At 41.6% G+C, this 15,976-nt stretch overlaps 1 protein-coding gene across 3 annotated transcripts in view; it reads left to right on the top strand.

Moving 5' to 3' along the window:
* The window catches only part of RAB11FIP3 (RAB11 family interacting protein 3), a 184,668-nt gene that overhangs the window by 127,775 nt on the left and 40,917 nt on the right, over positions 1–15,976 (top strand). For all 3 annotated transcript variants that reach the window (XM_067534049.1, XM_067534047.1, XM_067534050.1), the window contains one exon: positions 12,536–12,723. In XM_067534049.1, the coding sequence (XP_067390150.1) occupies positions 12,536–12,723 (188 nt within the window). The remainder of the gene's footprint in view (positions 1–12,535; positions 12,724–15,976) is intronic.

Raw genomic sequence — 15,976 nt, 5'->3', positions numbered from 1 at the left:
AAATTAGATTAAAAGAACACATAACATATGCCCCCCAAAGCAAGGCTTTTATGTAATTAGATAAAGATTACATATCTGAGAATGCTAGGGAGAAGGTATCTATCAAATATTGAGAGAAGCCAGTGGCAGGAATTTTTGAGATTATAATTAAAAAATTAGACCATATGCATGATGTTATATAGAACAGGAATCTCAGCATTAGTCAGAATCACTGTTAGGAAAAATTGATCAGTAAGCCTTCTGTTTCTAATGCTGAGGAGAAGTGTGTTCAGAGCTTAATCAGAAAAAAAAAATCTTTCCTTGTATAGTAACTTCCAAAACGTACCAGAGCCTGTCATGTGATATGCAAAAATTAGAAATGATCAGGTCTCCCTTCATTCTATCAATGACAGATTTAATGCTTAATTTCAATCAGAAGCCTATGAACACCTTATACATAAAGTAAATAACCCTTAGGGGTAGAATTTTTTTTATGTATCTATTTTTGTATAAAATAGATATTTTTGTATAAAATAGATATAAAAAGTCAACGTGTAAAAAAATATATTAATTGTCAAAATATTTGTTCTTGTAATTGCAGAAGGAATTGATAAATGTCTGATGCCAACAGTTAATGTTTATTACTTTGTGCTAAATGCTGACTTTTCAATAGCTGCCAGTGTATTCAAATTGTATATGAAGTGATGAGTGAGGTAGCAGTATGTGTTCAGTTTTTTCCTAACTTTTATTTAAAATATTATTTCAATAACAAATAATAATAAAATTTTATTTCAAGAACATCTCAGTCTTGGCAAGGTTGGCTCAATACCTATATAATAATAAATGACTACAAAGTCATACAGTAAGAGTAAGTCTGTCGTTTATTTTGCAATAATTGTTGTTTTCCATTTCTTTTTTGAAGTGATCCGAGTTCTGTGTGCTTTTGCTTGCCCTGTTATCATGGATCTGGCCGTTGTATTGTGTTAGAGACATGGTCATCTATATCCATAGTTAAAGTCCTAATTACCTTCCGTTATAAAGTCCTGTTTTAGTCTCCTTACCACTTTTGTCTGGAAAATTTGGTTTGGCCTGAAAATTGTCATGCTTTGAAAGCTAAAGAAAACGTCTTCAGCAAAATTTGAAGAAAATGTATTAGACTATTTTTGAGTAACAGATCATTTAAAAGAAAAAAAAACCTTCAAAATTTTGACTTTTGTCTACCACTTTGACTACTTCTATCTCAAAACCAGCTGATTGCTCTTTCAAACTTTCCACGTAGTTACATTTCCTTGAACTGTTGTAATGAAATGTTTCTTTATACTGGATCAGAATGTTTATCATGTGGGCGGTGTAAGATTATCATGTTCTTAACTGTTTGTTTCCTTGGTTTTATGTGCTTGGGTTTGTAGACTATGTGATGGACTAGTGACCTTAACTGTGTGTTTCTTTTTTTTTATGAAGTATTTGTTTTAAGGATTTTGGGTTTTGTTTTGTTTTTACATTTTGTAATGCTGTTTTCATGTATGCTGATTGTGTGCTTTAATACTCTTTTTTTTAAAAGATTGGGGATTTTATTGAAAAAGAGATGGAGAGTTTGTTCTGGACTTCAAAACCCAAAGCTGGAAATAGTATTATTGAAAGACTTTCTTTTAATCCAGTGCGGGAAAACACAGATAAAAATATTCCACTGAAATTTGCCATTGGATCTATAGACATTGGCAGCTGTGGACATAGTGTTGACAAGCCCTCATATCGCCTGTTAGAAACTTCTCTTGTATCAGGTTTCTTATTTCCTGTGTAGCAGAGCAGTTCCAATCTGGAACAGAGGTTTGTCGGCGCCACAAACCAAGAGGCTGGCTTGTTCTAAACACTGTCACCATAAAAGAGTGCTGTGAGGAAGTTTGTATGATGGAAATATTCTGTCCAACAGGGAAACGTGACCAGCTCCTGACCAATACAGCAACCACAAAACCCTTTTTTTTTTTTTAAATTGAAGTCTAGCCTGTGCTAGCAGTTGGCTTTATTTGTATAAGTATTAAAAATTCATCCAATTCTCCTAACATTCCTCCTTACATTTCAATAGTAGAAGCAGACTTAGTTGCTTTCCTGTGAGGATGGTGGTAGAGGAGTGCAGATAATTCTCTCCAACCTACTGTGCTAATGTATCTCTCCGCAATCATCAGAGGCCACGCTGCAGTGAGCACTGAGACCTAGCTTCCATTTGTTCTAGGGCTTACCTCAAATCTCCTCTGGCCTCATTCTAACCTTGCTGCTTGGACCTCAGTAATATTCTACCCATCACTTATCGGTAGTAAGGCCCCAATCCAGCAGAGTACTAAAGTATGCACTTTATGCCTATGAGTATGTTTTAAAGTGTTTAATTTTAAGGTTAGCGAAAGCCTCTTTCCCTTGTTATCTAGCTAGCTGGCTATGGTCTCGCTGCCGTTTGAGCAGAATTAAAGTGACCTACCTGATCTCATCATTTTGCTGACTTTAGGCTCTGGTCCTGTAAGGATTTACATATGTGCTTAACTTTGACATTAGTTTTGTCATTGTGTTTTGTACAGAATTATTTGGAGAAGCAGTGGGTCTACTCAAAAGTATAAAGCTAAGCACATCTTTGCCATGTGAGGGCCTTAATTGTCTTTTTCCATGTGCATCTCCATTCTCTAGCTCAGTGGTTAAGCGCTTTCTGTTTGAGTGTTTTCTGGTGGCTGGAACTTCGGTGGACCTACCTTTACAAAGTGTATGGGTCAAATGGTGATGGGGCTAACATATCTTGCCTACTAATGGCCAAAACAGTGTTTTGTTTGAACTGGATGTGATCGCATAGAGCCAACATGTAGAAAATAAGGTAATGAACTGAACTGATAGGATGCTTTTTCAAAGGTTAAAAATCCTTCCCTTAAACTAGAGACAATGACATCTGCATTTTAACATAACCTTTCCCTATCTCCCACTGCTGTCATAGAACTTTCTGCTCTCAGAAGTAGGTGCTTTCATAAATGTTTCTTGCAGTCTAACTTAATCTTATATGTGATCAGAGGCTCCCAATAGTTAGAGAAACTGTCATAAATTATTCACCTTAGAACAAAGGCTGCACAGTTTTCAAAGGTAGAAGCTGGGATTGGAAAATATTAGTCAGCAAATGATTAAGTGTGTGTGTTTAGTCACTTGTGATAAATTACCCAGGAGTTGATGTTGACTATATTTTGCACAATAGAAATAAATGGAAGGCCTCTGGAGGAAGATACGCATACAGCAGTTAGAAAACCCAAATTCTATCCTACCTCACACATGTTCATTTGCTAGAAAGCTCTTGTGCTATCGATGGGATGGAAAGGAAACATCATGCTCTTCTTAGCAAAGTTTCCACAGAGATCCCAGGCATCAGTTTTCAGGTAGGAGCTTGGATTTGATCCTGATCTCATTTGCACCAGTGTGAACTGGGAGTAACTCCACTGAAATCAGTTGAGTTTTACAGGTCTAAATCTGAGTGAAGTGAGATCAGAATCAGGCCTCCCCTCTTTTGGGAATTTTCTCAATGTATACAGGACACAGGCAGTCTTCACTAGGTCTAGATGACATGGTGGTAAAAATGTATCCTCTCTATTCTAATGTTCTCACTGATGGTAGTGCAGCAGTGGGAGATCCTGAATAATGCTAATGTAGTCAATGTGCCTGAAGTGATGTAATGGACTCTTTTTTTCTTCTCCCCCAAGATTCTATTTGATGAATAGCTCTTAGGTGACTCTTCAAAGATCATAAGTGACCATGGTGCTTTTTCCAGCTGCCTCCAATGCTGGATGGAGTACCTCATCCAGTACATCAACTGCCCCAATAACTACTATGTGAGTGAAACCAGACAATTGCTATGCTCTCAAGTGAACTCACAGAGAAAAAGGATAAAAGACAAAAACACCCATCACCTGTGGGTGAACCCTTTTCACAGACCGGTCATGCCATATCTCATCTCTCAGTTCTCATCTTCAAAGGACACCTGCACAACACTTTCAAAAGATGAGCCTGGGAGCTTAAATTCATAACTTTGCTAGACACTAAAAATCATGGACTAAACAGACACACACTGGATTTATCGCTTATTACAACAAATCTATAACCCAGTAATATCCCCCCAGCATTTTTTCTTCTTCTCCCCTATGACTGGAGGGGTGTTAACTGGCCCCTTCACCTTGAATGTTCCTTTGAAATATATTTTAACTGCTTATACTAAAAAATCCGTCCCACCTTGTATTTAGGTGTGACACTCAGTACATTTCCCAGACCTGAAGAAGAGCTCTGATTAAGCTTAAAAGCTTGTGTGTCTCACCAACAGAAGTTGGTCCAATAAAAAAATATTACCTCACTCACCTTATCTCTCTAATATCCTGGGACTGATTCGGATACAACACTGAATAGTGGACTTCAGTCCATGAGAAACTGAGGGCTTCTCTTCTAAAGCAGCTGGAAAAGCAGATGAAAAGGGATTGGCTTTTACATTGCTATTATTGAATTGGTCTCCTCTAGGTATTACTTGTTTTCTGTACCTCTAATCCTCTGACCTTGCTGGAGAAAAATGGCATCAGTTACATAGCTGCTTTCCTCCAGTTGGGTAAACTTCAGATAATGTAGACATTCTTGAGGTCTATGTGCGAAATGATTGGTGGTGGCTGGAATGCCAGTCTTGGCAAACACTGCCAGCAAAAGCCTTGGAAAGGGATTCCAGCAAAACTGTGGTTCCTGTATGTGCACACTGTATGTGCACCTCTGCCTCTGACAACGTCAGGCTCCCTGCTGCTGCAGTTCAGTCTTCAGTGTTCTAGCTCTTGAGGTGATGCTTGTCTGCTGGCCCTTTGTTGCAGAAAACCTACCTCTGCTTCTTCCAGGCAGGGTGGAGGTGAGAGAAGAAAGCCCCTAAGGTTCCCTTTTTTCAGCAGGATGCCTGGATGTAGGAGCCCTGGACTCAACTTTAAAAAAACAAAAACAAAGAGAAATGAAAGAGAGAATTAAAATAAAATAAGGAATCTGCCACAAGCCTTTCCTCCTCATGGCATCCATTGCACTCTTCCCAAAGCTCATCTCATATAGAGGTCAAGTCTCAGGATTGCTGTTTGCCAGAAGCTGGGAATGGATCACTTTATGATGACTTGTTCTGTTCATTTCCTCTGAAGCACCTGGCATTGACCACTGTTGGAAGACAGGCTACCGGGCCAGATGAACCATTGGTCTGATGCAGGCCATTCTTATGAGTCCACCACTGCCATCAAACACAGTGTGGATACTCCCAGGAATCTGAGTTCTGGTCCACCTCAGGCAACGCTGAGAAGGACATTCTGGAGGAGGAGAATGGGAGACAGGCGAGCGAGGGATCCATTCTCCCCAAGAGTCAGGAGCTATTTTTAACCCCGGAGTAGTTCAGCCAATCACAGAACAGCCTGGTGGCCAAGCGTGATGCTGGGGAAGTATGCGCGATGCCCTCTGGTGAGTATACAATTCCAGTCAAACTATAGGAGTTACATGCTCTTATATTTTATGTGTAATATGAAGAAAAAGTGAGGTGCAGTGGGTGTCTGCTTCCCAGTGGCCGCTCCAGCTACGCAGAAGGTGCTCCTCTGCAATAGACTATTTATGTGCACAGGTATGGCCCGGGAATGAAGTGTCCACAGTAGGACACTTTCCCAAGCCACTCCAGTACTAACTCTTCTGGCATCTTTGCAGTACACCATATAGCAGTGTAAGGACCAGGTCTGTACCCAGATGCTTGCAGTGTTGCTCCCTTGCTGCCTCTGTTAACCTCAGGAGACGAATATCACATAGGGGAGACAGTGGAAGTTTTCATCACAAATGCTCATACCGCAAACAATAGAGCATGTGATCCCCCACGCATGGTGATTTCTGGGTCCCTCTACCAGGGTTTCCCTAACATGCTGTTGGTTTGGTTTGGGTGGCAGGGATCAGCATTGATCACAGAATCATAGAAGATTAGGGTTAGAAGGGACCTCAGGAGGTCATCTAGTCCAACCCCCTGCTCAAAGCAGGACCAAACCCAACTAAATCATCTCAGCCAGGGCTTTGTCAAGCCAGGCCTTAAAGATCTTAAAGATTCCATCACCTCCCTAGGTAACCCATTCCAGTACTTCACCACCCTCCCAGTGAAAAAGTTTTTCCTGATATCCAACCTAGACCTCCCGCACTGCAACTTGAGACCATTGCTCCTAGTTCTGTCATCTGCTACCACTGAGAACAGCCTAGCTCCATCCTCCCTGGAATCCCCTTTCAGGTAGTTAAAGGCTGCTATCAAATCCCCCCTCACTCTTCTCTTTTGCAGACTAAACAATCCTAGTTCCCTCAGCCTCTCCTCATACGTCATGTGGTCCAGCCCCCTAATAATTTTTGTTGCCTTCTATTGGACTCTCTCCAATTTGTCTACATCCTTTTTGTAGTGGGGGGCCCAAAATTGGACACAATACTCCAAATGCGGCCTCACCAGTGCCGAATGTTCTGGCTTGCACCTGAGTATAATAAAAGGAGTGATTTTTAAATAGCAACCTTGCCCTAAACCCAGGGCATGCTCTGACAATAGTTGCCTTATGCTTTGCTTGCCTTACAGTGGAAAGCTTGGCCTTCTGCACACCAGCGGAGAGGCTTTCACAGATTACAAATCGGAAAAAGAGAATGCATCATGACATATTCACTGAGATAATGAACGCATCTGAGACAGCTGACATGGAGCTAAAAGCTTCATTGTCTGTCTGAAAAACTGGACATGGAGAGCAGGAGAGCATCCCAGGAGCCATGCAGGATGAAAGGCTGTGGATTATGAAGGACCAATCAGACATGTTGAGGTGTCTGGTTGAGTTTCAAGGAAAACAGCCGGAGGCTAGAGTCCCTCTGCAGCCCTGCAGGATGGCCTGTAAGCATCGCCTTGTTCCCAATACCCCTTGCCCAAATGTTCCAGGAGGCAGGGGGATGCGGGAGAAGATGCAGTATCCCTTCCACTCAACACCAGAAGAAGTTACTAAGAACTAAAGGCAGCCATTCAAAGATCTTTAATGGGCAAGACTTCTGTGCTTTCACAGACAAGCTGCATTTGTATCTCCTCCCTTGCTTCTCCCCCCGCCCCCCCCAATTTTATCACACCGTTTGCCCAAGGCTAAATTATTTTCCTGTTCTTTCAAATTATTTCTTTATGCAATAAAATTTTGTTTCACAAATGAAATACTCTTTCTTTATTCCAGTCATGGGGGTTTAGAGGGGGAAGGGAAGGTAAAGGGAAACTGATGCAACAGAGAGGAAGGTATGGGAAGGCACAACGCAGATAAGCAATGCACATTACTGTGACTTGTTACTGAAACAAGTTTTCAAAGCCTCTTCCATTGCTTCTCAGATATTATGGAGCACATAGCATGCAGCGATAACAATGGGGATATTGCTTTCGCTGAGGTAAGCAAACTGCACTAGCGACCCTTTAAACCTCCAAAGGCACATTCCACCAATATTCTGCACTTGGTCAGCCTACCGTTGAACCGCTCCTTACTGCTGTCCAGGTGGCCTGTGTACAACTTCATGAGCCATGGGAGCAAGGGGTAGGCTGGGTCTCCCAAGATCACTATTGGCATTTCAAAATCATCAGTGGTTATTTTGCAATCTAGAAAAGAAGTCTCTGATTGCAGCTTTCTGAACAGACCTGTGTTTCTAAAGATGCACGCATCATGCACCTTTCCTGACCATCCCATGATGATGGTGATGGTGAAACAACTCCTGTGATCCACCAGCGCTTGCAACACCATTGAAAAATATGCCTTTCGATTTATGTACTCTTTGGCAAGGTGGTCTGGTGCAAAGATAGCGATATGCGTGCCATCTATCCCCCCCCTGCAGTTAGGGAACCTCATCGCGGCAAAACCACCCACTATGTCCTGCAAGTTGTCCAGAGTCATTACCCTTAGCAGAAGTTGTTAATGGCCCTGCATACTTGGATGACAACAGCTCCCACAGTGAATTTACCAACTCTGACTTGATTCCCCACTGATCAGTAGCAGTCTAGCCTTGCAACTTCCTGCTTCTCCACTGTCAGAGCAGGTCTCATTTGAGTGTTGCTGCACTTCAGGGCTGGGTTCAGCTCTGCACAAAGTTCCTGGAAATGGCATTCCACATTCAATAGTTCTGCAGCCACTGCTTGTCATCCTATAACCACATAACGATGTGATTCTACCAGCCAGTGCTGGTTTCCCCGGGACCAGAAACAGTGCTCGGCTGTGTTCAGCTGCTGCACGACTGCCAGCAGAAATGGGGAATTGTTTTGTTTTATGGCTTGCAGCAGGTCTGCTTGAGTGACATTGTGATGTTCTGAGCGGTGGTTCCTGTCTCTGGAAATACTGCAAGAGAAGGTGGGAGGTGTCTGTAATGCCCACATCAAGTGTGCACAGCTGAGTGGGGTCCATGCTTCTCGGGCTATGGCTTACGCACAGCTAAGCCAGGCTTTCGAAAAAGGTGTGGAAAAATTATGGGTTGTTTGCTGTTGATATCAGGGTAGGAAGGGAGGAAACTGCATCATGGGAGGCTGAAGCCATGTTCCCATTCTTCCTGAGGCAATGTTTTGATCCCATGAGGCTTTACATGCCCTTCCCCATGGCTGATTGCACTGTGGGATAGTTACCCATGGTGAACTGCTCTGTGCATCGATGCAAGCACAGCTAGAGAGGACGCACTCCACTAACACAATGAGCGTGATGGGGACATGCCTGACTGACTTCATTACTGTAGTGGCTGCATGTCGACTTAAATTAAGTTTACTTGACTATGTAGTGTAGACATGAGATAGGCAAGTCACTTAAATGTTGCTGTGTGATCAACATTGTGGTGGTGTATGAGACTCAGAAATGAAAATGACTAGTTTCATTGTCCCAAGGTGAATGAAATGCAAAAAGGAAACTGTCACGCGGGCTGGCTTGAGTGGGGGGGGACATTTAATATATTGTGTAACATCATTATGGCAGAATCATAACGATTCATGTGAGATATCATGTCTGGTACTGTTAGAAGGGATATATCGTGCTGAAGAAGATAATACTTATGTTCATGTATTACATGTAAAATGGAAGTTATGGATGTGTTTGATATTTCTGTATGTCAATTTGGGCTGGCTGGGACACACCCCAGACAGAGAGGCGGCAAGACAATAGCCTGTTTAATGGCCTATTAAGACACTCTCAGAGGCAAGGAGTCCATGTGACTCTGGACCCCAGGCATACCTGAAGAGTCACCAGAATTGGCCCATGTGACCCTGGGCTCCATTTTAGTTCTTGTGACTTTCCCCAGGCCGCATGGCCCGGGACAGAGGGTATATAAGATCAAACCACAGAATCATTTTGTCTATGTTCCTGTCCAGCTGCAGACACACACCTACCTCTGGATCAATTCATCTTGCAACTGAACTGAAGGACTCTTAGACCCATCCAGATACTGGATGTCTACCAGAGGGAACTATACAAGCCTGCAACTCCACAATTCTTCCAGAAACCTGATGTATATGGACTTTCAATCATTTGCATGTATCTGATTTGCTTTGACCCTTTAACGTTTCTCTCATGGTTTATTTCTTTCTTTTTACAATAAACCTTTAGTTTTAGTTACTAAAGGATTGGCTGGTGGCGTGGTATCTTGGGTAAGATCCAAACTTATATTGAACTGGTACTGTGGCTGACCCCTTGGGGTCAGAGAGAACCTAGAGCATAGAGTTTAAACAACTGGTCTCTTTACTGGACCTAGTGCTGATTTGGGGAGTCAGGAACTGAAATGCAGTAAAGGGGGCTGTGGGCATTTGTGAACTGGCTTCTTGATAACCAGTGTGGGGGGAATCAGAAGCAGTTTGTGGCTGGTTGGGAAGCCGGGCTTCAGTGTCACCCATCAGCGCTGGGAGAATCTGCTCTCCTTTTTGTAGCCTGCCCTGATTTTGGCATTCTCAGGTGGCTACCCTGGGCATGGACGGGCCACAGAAACAAACAACATAAATGCAGTAAAGTAAATTATATTCCTTCCATTTTGTTATTAGTAGTAATATTTATTTTACTAGTATACAGTAGCTCACAGAGGCCCCATCTAAGATCAGGGACCTCTTGTTCTAGGTCTGACCCATCGTGCCTAGGGTAGCCAACTGAAAATGCCAAGTTCAGGGCAGGCTGTAAAAGGAGAGCAGATCCTCCCAGCACTGGTGCATGACACTGAAATTAGACTCCTCAACCAGCCACAAACAATGCTTCTGATTCCCCACACTAGTTACCAAGAAGCTAAAACAAAAGACACGCAGCCCCCTTTCCTGCATTTCAGTCTCTGGCTCCCAATCAATGACTAGGTTCAGTAAAGAAATAAGTTATTTAAAACTCGATGCTGTTTACCAAAAATGTTCTCCTGATCCCCAGAGGGTACCAGATCAATATAAGTTTGGTTCTTACCCAAATTGCCACACTGCCAGCCAATCTTTTAGTAACTAAAACTACAGGTTTATTATAAAGGGAAACAAACTATAAGAGAAATGTTAAAGGATTATAGCAATCAGATACATACAAATGATTTGAAAGTCCATATACTTCAGGTTTTCATTAGAATTGTGGAATTTGCTGGCTTGTACAGTCTCTCTGGTGTACATCCAGTACTGGGATGGGTCTTGGTCCTTTGTTTCATAGCTTCAGTTGTAGATGAGTTGATCCAGAGGTAGGGAAGCAGGCATGAAGACTAAAGACCATATGGATGTGGTGCAGCTGTTTTTTATGTCCCTTTGCCATGTTGCTTGTGGAAATTCACAGAAATAAGATGGAATCCAGGGTCACATGAATAACTGGTGACTCATAAGGTGTAGCCTCTTGGCTCTTTCCCTGAGCTTTATTGTACCTTTGAGTTCTCTTAATTAGCTTGTTGCTGCAGCCATCCTGTCTGAGTTGTCGTCCAGAAACACAGCACAAGTTGAACTACTGATACATCAAACATATCCATAACTTCCAATACAAATATGATATATACATATAAACAATATCATCATGCTTAGCAAATTATAATTAGAGCCCTGCGCGGATACAAATATGTGGATCTGCATCCGATCTTCAGCCACAGGAATAAACTGTCACCCAACCTGCAATCCGCCCTCCTCCTTTTAGATTTATCCGCAACTGCACATCAGCTGGTTTGGAGTCAGCAGCCCTCCATCAGCTGATGAGACCCACCCACCTAGCAGCTAATGAGCCCTCCCAGCTGCCCCTCCCACCTAACAGCTGATCAGCTGTTGAACCCTGCCAGCAGCCTAACAGCTGATCAGCTGTTCCCTGCATCTCTGGCTGGCAGCTGCTCCAGCGCCTGTCACAAAGGTCGCAACCATCTGAACGCGATCTGCAAGAAATGGTCTGCAGCTGTAAAGCGGATATCCGTGGATTTGCAGTGCTCTAATGGTACCTGACATGGCATATCATCTCGTATGAATTCTTGAAATACTGATGTTGGATAATATAAATGGTCCCCCTAATCTAGCCAGTGTCACACTAGGCACTATACACTTAAGTAGTGAGAGTCCGTTTCTGCCCCAGAGAGGTTACAATATAAATAGACAAAACAGCCAAAGGGCAGGAGGTAAAGAGACTTGCCTAAGGGGCATGTGCCAGGCCAGTTAGGAAGCCAAGAAGAATAGCAAGGTCTTCCGAATCTAAGTGCAGTGCCCTGACAGCCAGATCATGCATCCTTCCTACAGAACATTAGAGACATTATTAATAAAGCAGTTCAAAAATATTATTTAAAAAATGTTTAGTTTGAAAGTGTCTCTATTCCAGTTTCCTTAAGATTATAGGTCAAAGATTCAACCCTTGCAAATTAATGATGTCTTAAAAGATTTTTAAACGAATGTATTTTTATATTTTTGAGGGATGGAGGATTTCTTGCAAGAGCAGAAAACGGGACTTTGCAGGAGTGAAGCCTATGTAATTGCAGTCTTAATGGTGATCTAGTAGAACCTCAAATAGCTAAACTGCCAAACTTTTTAAAATGAATAGGATAAAAGGAATAATAATGGTTCTGATCTTGTTGGTCAGACTGTGTATACAAAGTATAACCCCCCTCCTAAATCAGTACATTGATATTGATCCCTATTTTCTTTGAACACAACCTCTGCCCCTCTTTTACATACTACGCTTTTATTTATTTAGGTTGCAGAAGTGCCCAAAATATATTCAATGCTTTCTAATCACTGACATCCAAACATGTGCAATCTAAAAGCAATAGTATACTTCAGTAAACTGTGGTACCTGAAAGCCCAAAATTCTTAAGTTAGTGAAATAATTTGATCTCTTCTGATATGTCTCAATTTATAAGTAGTGGTTGTGTATTGGGCATACATAACTGCACACCTGGTCATGATTTACAGTTTGTGTAATTGTGAGAGCTGATTTTTTTATTCTTAATTATTGCCTGCATTTTACTGATGTTTAATTAGTGTGTGCATGTTTGAAGTTCCTATTGTAGAGCGAAATCAGGTAGGAGTAGCTAATGTTTATTCTGTTGTGTTTTATAACAGGCAAATGAGGTGACTGACAGTGCCTACATGGGCTCAGAGAGCACTTACAGCGAGTGTGAAACCTTCACAGACGAGGACACTAGTACACTGGTACATCATGAGATGCACGATGAAATAGAAATGGACAGTGCTATTGATTCCACAGTGCACTCAGAGCTCACAGATCCTATAGAGGAACCAGAGAATGGGTCAGTGCTGCTCACTTCTGACAAGTATGTAAGAGGGAGGGAGGAGGATGATGGCATAAAGCAAGCATGACTCCACTGATGGTAAACTACATCATGATTTGAATTTCTGGCAAGAGTATAATGAATTTTAGGTCTTTCTAGCTCTAACAATGGCTTGTTCTTAGTATTTGTAACTTTATGCAAGAATGAAATATCCTGAAAAATTAGTATACAGCCTATTTTTTAAATGACCTTATTTAATATGGTAATCTTTTGGAACCTAGACACAGAAAGTGCTGACTTCTGTGCACATCTGAAAGCTCTTTAAAATCTTTAAACTCTCTCTCGATTGTCAAGTTGCTTATCTGTTCAGGGTCTGAGATCTCACACCACACATAATGGTTAATGTACCACTTTAAATTTATATTTTTGGGTATTTGGCTTCCTAAAATATGAGTAGTATTCCCCCACACGCCTTACTTTGTAAATATGTATGCATAACCATAACTTTTATCTGAAAAATCTGGTTGTAGGGTTGACTAAAAGACATTTTTCATGTGGCCTCTGGAGCAGTACTGGCATTCCTTTGGAGGGATTGTTGTGCTTGCCTTGGTCCCTCCGCAAAGGATACTGTAAAGGTAGTTTTGGGGGTAGGGAGGGAAATGAGATGGTGATGAAGAGATAGCAGGGAAGAATTAGGAAGCCGTCAAATTCTACTCTTAGTAATGACCTTGCCAGTGGAAATCTAATGGTCTCTTCGGTCTGTATCAAAATAGAGATTTGTTTAACCTTTTTAGTTTAAAGTCTACTGATTAATGTGTTCACTGTAAGAGTGAGAAGCAGATCAGTTGAGTCCAGAGCTCTCTGGACCACCATTCAGGTTGACATGTCCTTGTTTGTTAAGTCTGTCGCTTCACTTCTTCCAAAAATGAAGTGGGGATGACTTTTTGTAGTGCTTCTTTACATGGTGAGGAAAGGATGGGGAGCTAGTGATTCTGGGCACTCTGAACTGGGGCTGAAAGAGTGCTTACCGTGAGAGGCCCTGTGGGTTCTAAAAGTAATGAGATTAGCTAGCTGTGCTTTCTTTGCCGAAGAAGAGCGTTCGGCTAAGCGATTATTAACTCTCAGTATATAATCAGCTTCCGAACTGCCAGGTCATCAAACAGTGCTAGTTGTACTGAGGAGAGTCAGCAAAACATGCCAGCCTGTGTACGTTCCCCCCGACCTCCTGGAAAAATAGCTACATGTCTTGGACTCACCTGCTTGTAGGTACAAAAGCCTTTGTTTGGGAATTTTTTAAAATTAAATTGGGACTTTCACAATTAGATTTAAAGATGGGGGAGGGGGAGATGTTTAAGATGCTTTGTCCATCCCCCACCTTCCTACTTGTTGGGCAATATCCTGTAAAACCCTCTCAGGTTCAGATAGTCGGTTTATAATACGGCTTTAAATAAATGTTAAACTTTGGGTTAAAATGTGGAAGGAAGCTTAAGAAATTAAAAACTGTGTGAGAGAATATTTACCCAAGAAATCTGACTGCAGTCTGTGGGATTTAAAGGCACTGAGGCAGGGCCCCTGTCCAACTGCCTCTCGCATGTCCATTGTGCTTCCCTGGATCCATTGCACAATAAAATCCTGTAAATTTAGCTGTTGAGCTGAGCTTAGTTTTAAAGGTTACCTTTCAGTCATTGATATTAAAGGTCAATGTACCTAGACTGTATGAACAAAAGTAAACATTTCAGCTATTGATCATAAAGATTAGTGTAGCTCAAGATTTTGAACCCCTTAACACCTACAGTAGGTATGCATGCAACAGCACAAGAACGTATGTTTCATAACACTGCCCTTGCAGGGATCTGCCTTGCTGAGATGTCTGCTCTGGCACATTTTATATATTTTGTTTTGTAAATCATCTTTCCTCTCCTTTCTGGCCTGTGTGTCTTTCCTGGTGGGGGGGGTGTCTTCCACTCATTTGTAAAAGATGTGCCCTGAGCATCAACACAGCAGCCTCTCTGTCAGACTCACTTCTGCATGGATGGAAAGCTTTTATTAGCAGAGTAAGGCTGAAGTCTTTTACATGTTATATGTTTTTGTCTTAAATGGCTTATTTATAACTTTTTTCATTAGTTTTAATATTGTTGGGATGATAGATTTTTTTCTTTTCTTTAGCAAGTGGATAATGTAATAAGAAGCCAACTCGTCAGAAATAGCAGAATTTTTCAATAATGGGTTTCTGGCTGGTCATGGATTCAAGAAAGGATGGTGGTGCCTGGGCTTTTTTCTTTATTCGGTTAGCCTGAGTAGTAGTAGCCACTTGGAACCAAAGTTTGGGTATCTTAGACTTTCTCCACTAGTTGACTCTTATAATACCCTGCTTTCCCTAAAGCTGCATTAAAAACTCTGTACTCTAGTTCCACAAGAGCTTCCCTAAATGAGTCTGTAATCAATGGTGTCACACGTTAATTTGTTGTACAATGGTTTGAAGATGAAAAGTGTTATGTAAAGCAGGACATTTTTAAACTGATAATAGCCTGCGTATACTGTCTTAATCAAATGCAGCAGTGGGATATCAGCAATGAATCTCATGCATATGCAGATTAGGGCTTAATACTCTAAAATAAATGTCACTTGTGAATCTGATGTCAAAACCATGTAAAAGAACAACAGTGCCTCCCTGTTTTTATCCAGCTGACTTCTTAAAACATTTTGCAGTGGAAACCCAAAAAGGGCTCTTTAGGTTAGCAGCTGACTTAAAGGAAACCTTGATGTTTTGAATAGGTGGCTTGTGCTGGCAACTAGGATCTGTGCCATTGCCTGGTTACAGTGTAAAACCCCAGTGTTGGACTCTTAATAGGATTATGTAGCACTAAGTGAAATAACAGTCTAATATGTAGGCTGACTGTGTAACTTAAATACATGGTGGTAACTCAGAAATCATTTTGCTTTGTTTTCTCTGCTCAGCTAGTTGAGCATACTTCATGCTTGGGTTTACTGACCAAATTATTGTCTCACCAATCTTATGCCAAGTTTCATGTTGCATCTGAAGGACAGGTTTGTAGCATTGACTTTGATGCCCACCTTGAGGTGTACATGACAGACTGTTGGTACAAGCTTTCACAAGGCACTGTGTTGTGCATTTCAGGGTCCATATAATGTACAAATTATGCTATAGCCTTCCACTTTCCATAAGGAAGAATTAATCCTTTATGCTGAACTGGTGTGTAATAAGCACCTTTGGAAATGTGGGTGTCATATGCACAATTGGAATGGCTAC

Source organism: Emydura macquarii, unplaced genomic scaffold, assembly GCF_026122565.2.
Source record: "Emydura macquarii macquarii isolate MOO-44397 ecotype Brisbane River unplaced genomic scaffold, CSIRO-AGI_Emac_v2 contig_3374, whole genome shotgun sequence".
In the NCBI taxonomy this organism is placed as follows: Eukaryota; Metazoa; Chordata; order Testudines; family Chelidae; genus Emydura; species Emydura macquarii.
The sequence above is the reverse complement of the archived record's forward strand: the minus strand, read 5'-3'. Positions and strand labels throughout refer to the sequence as shown.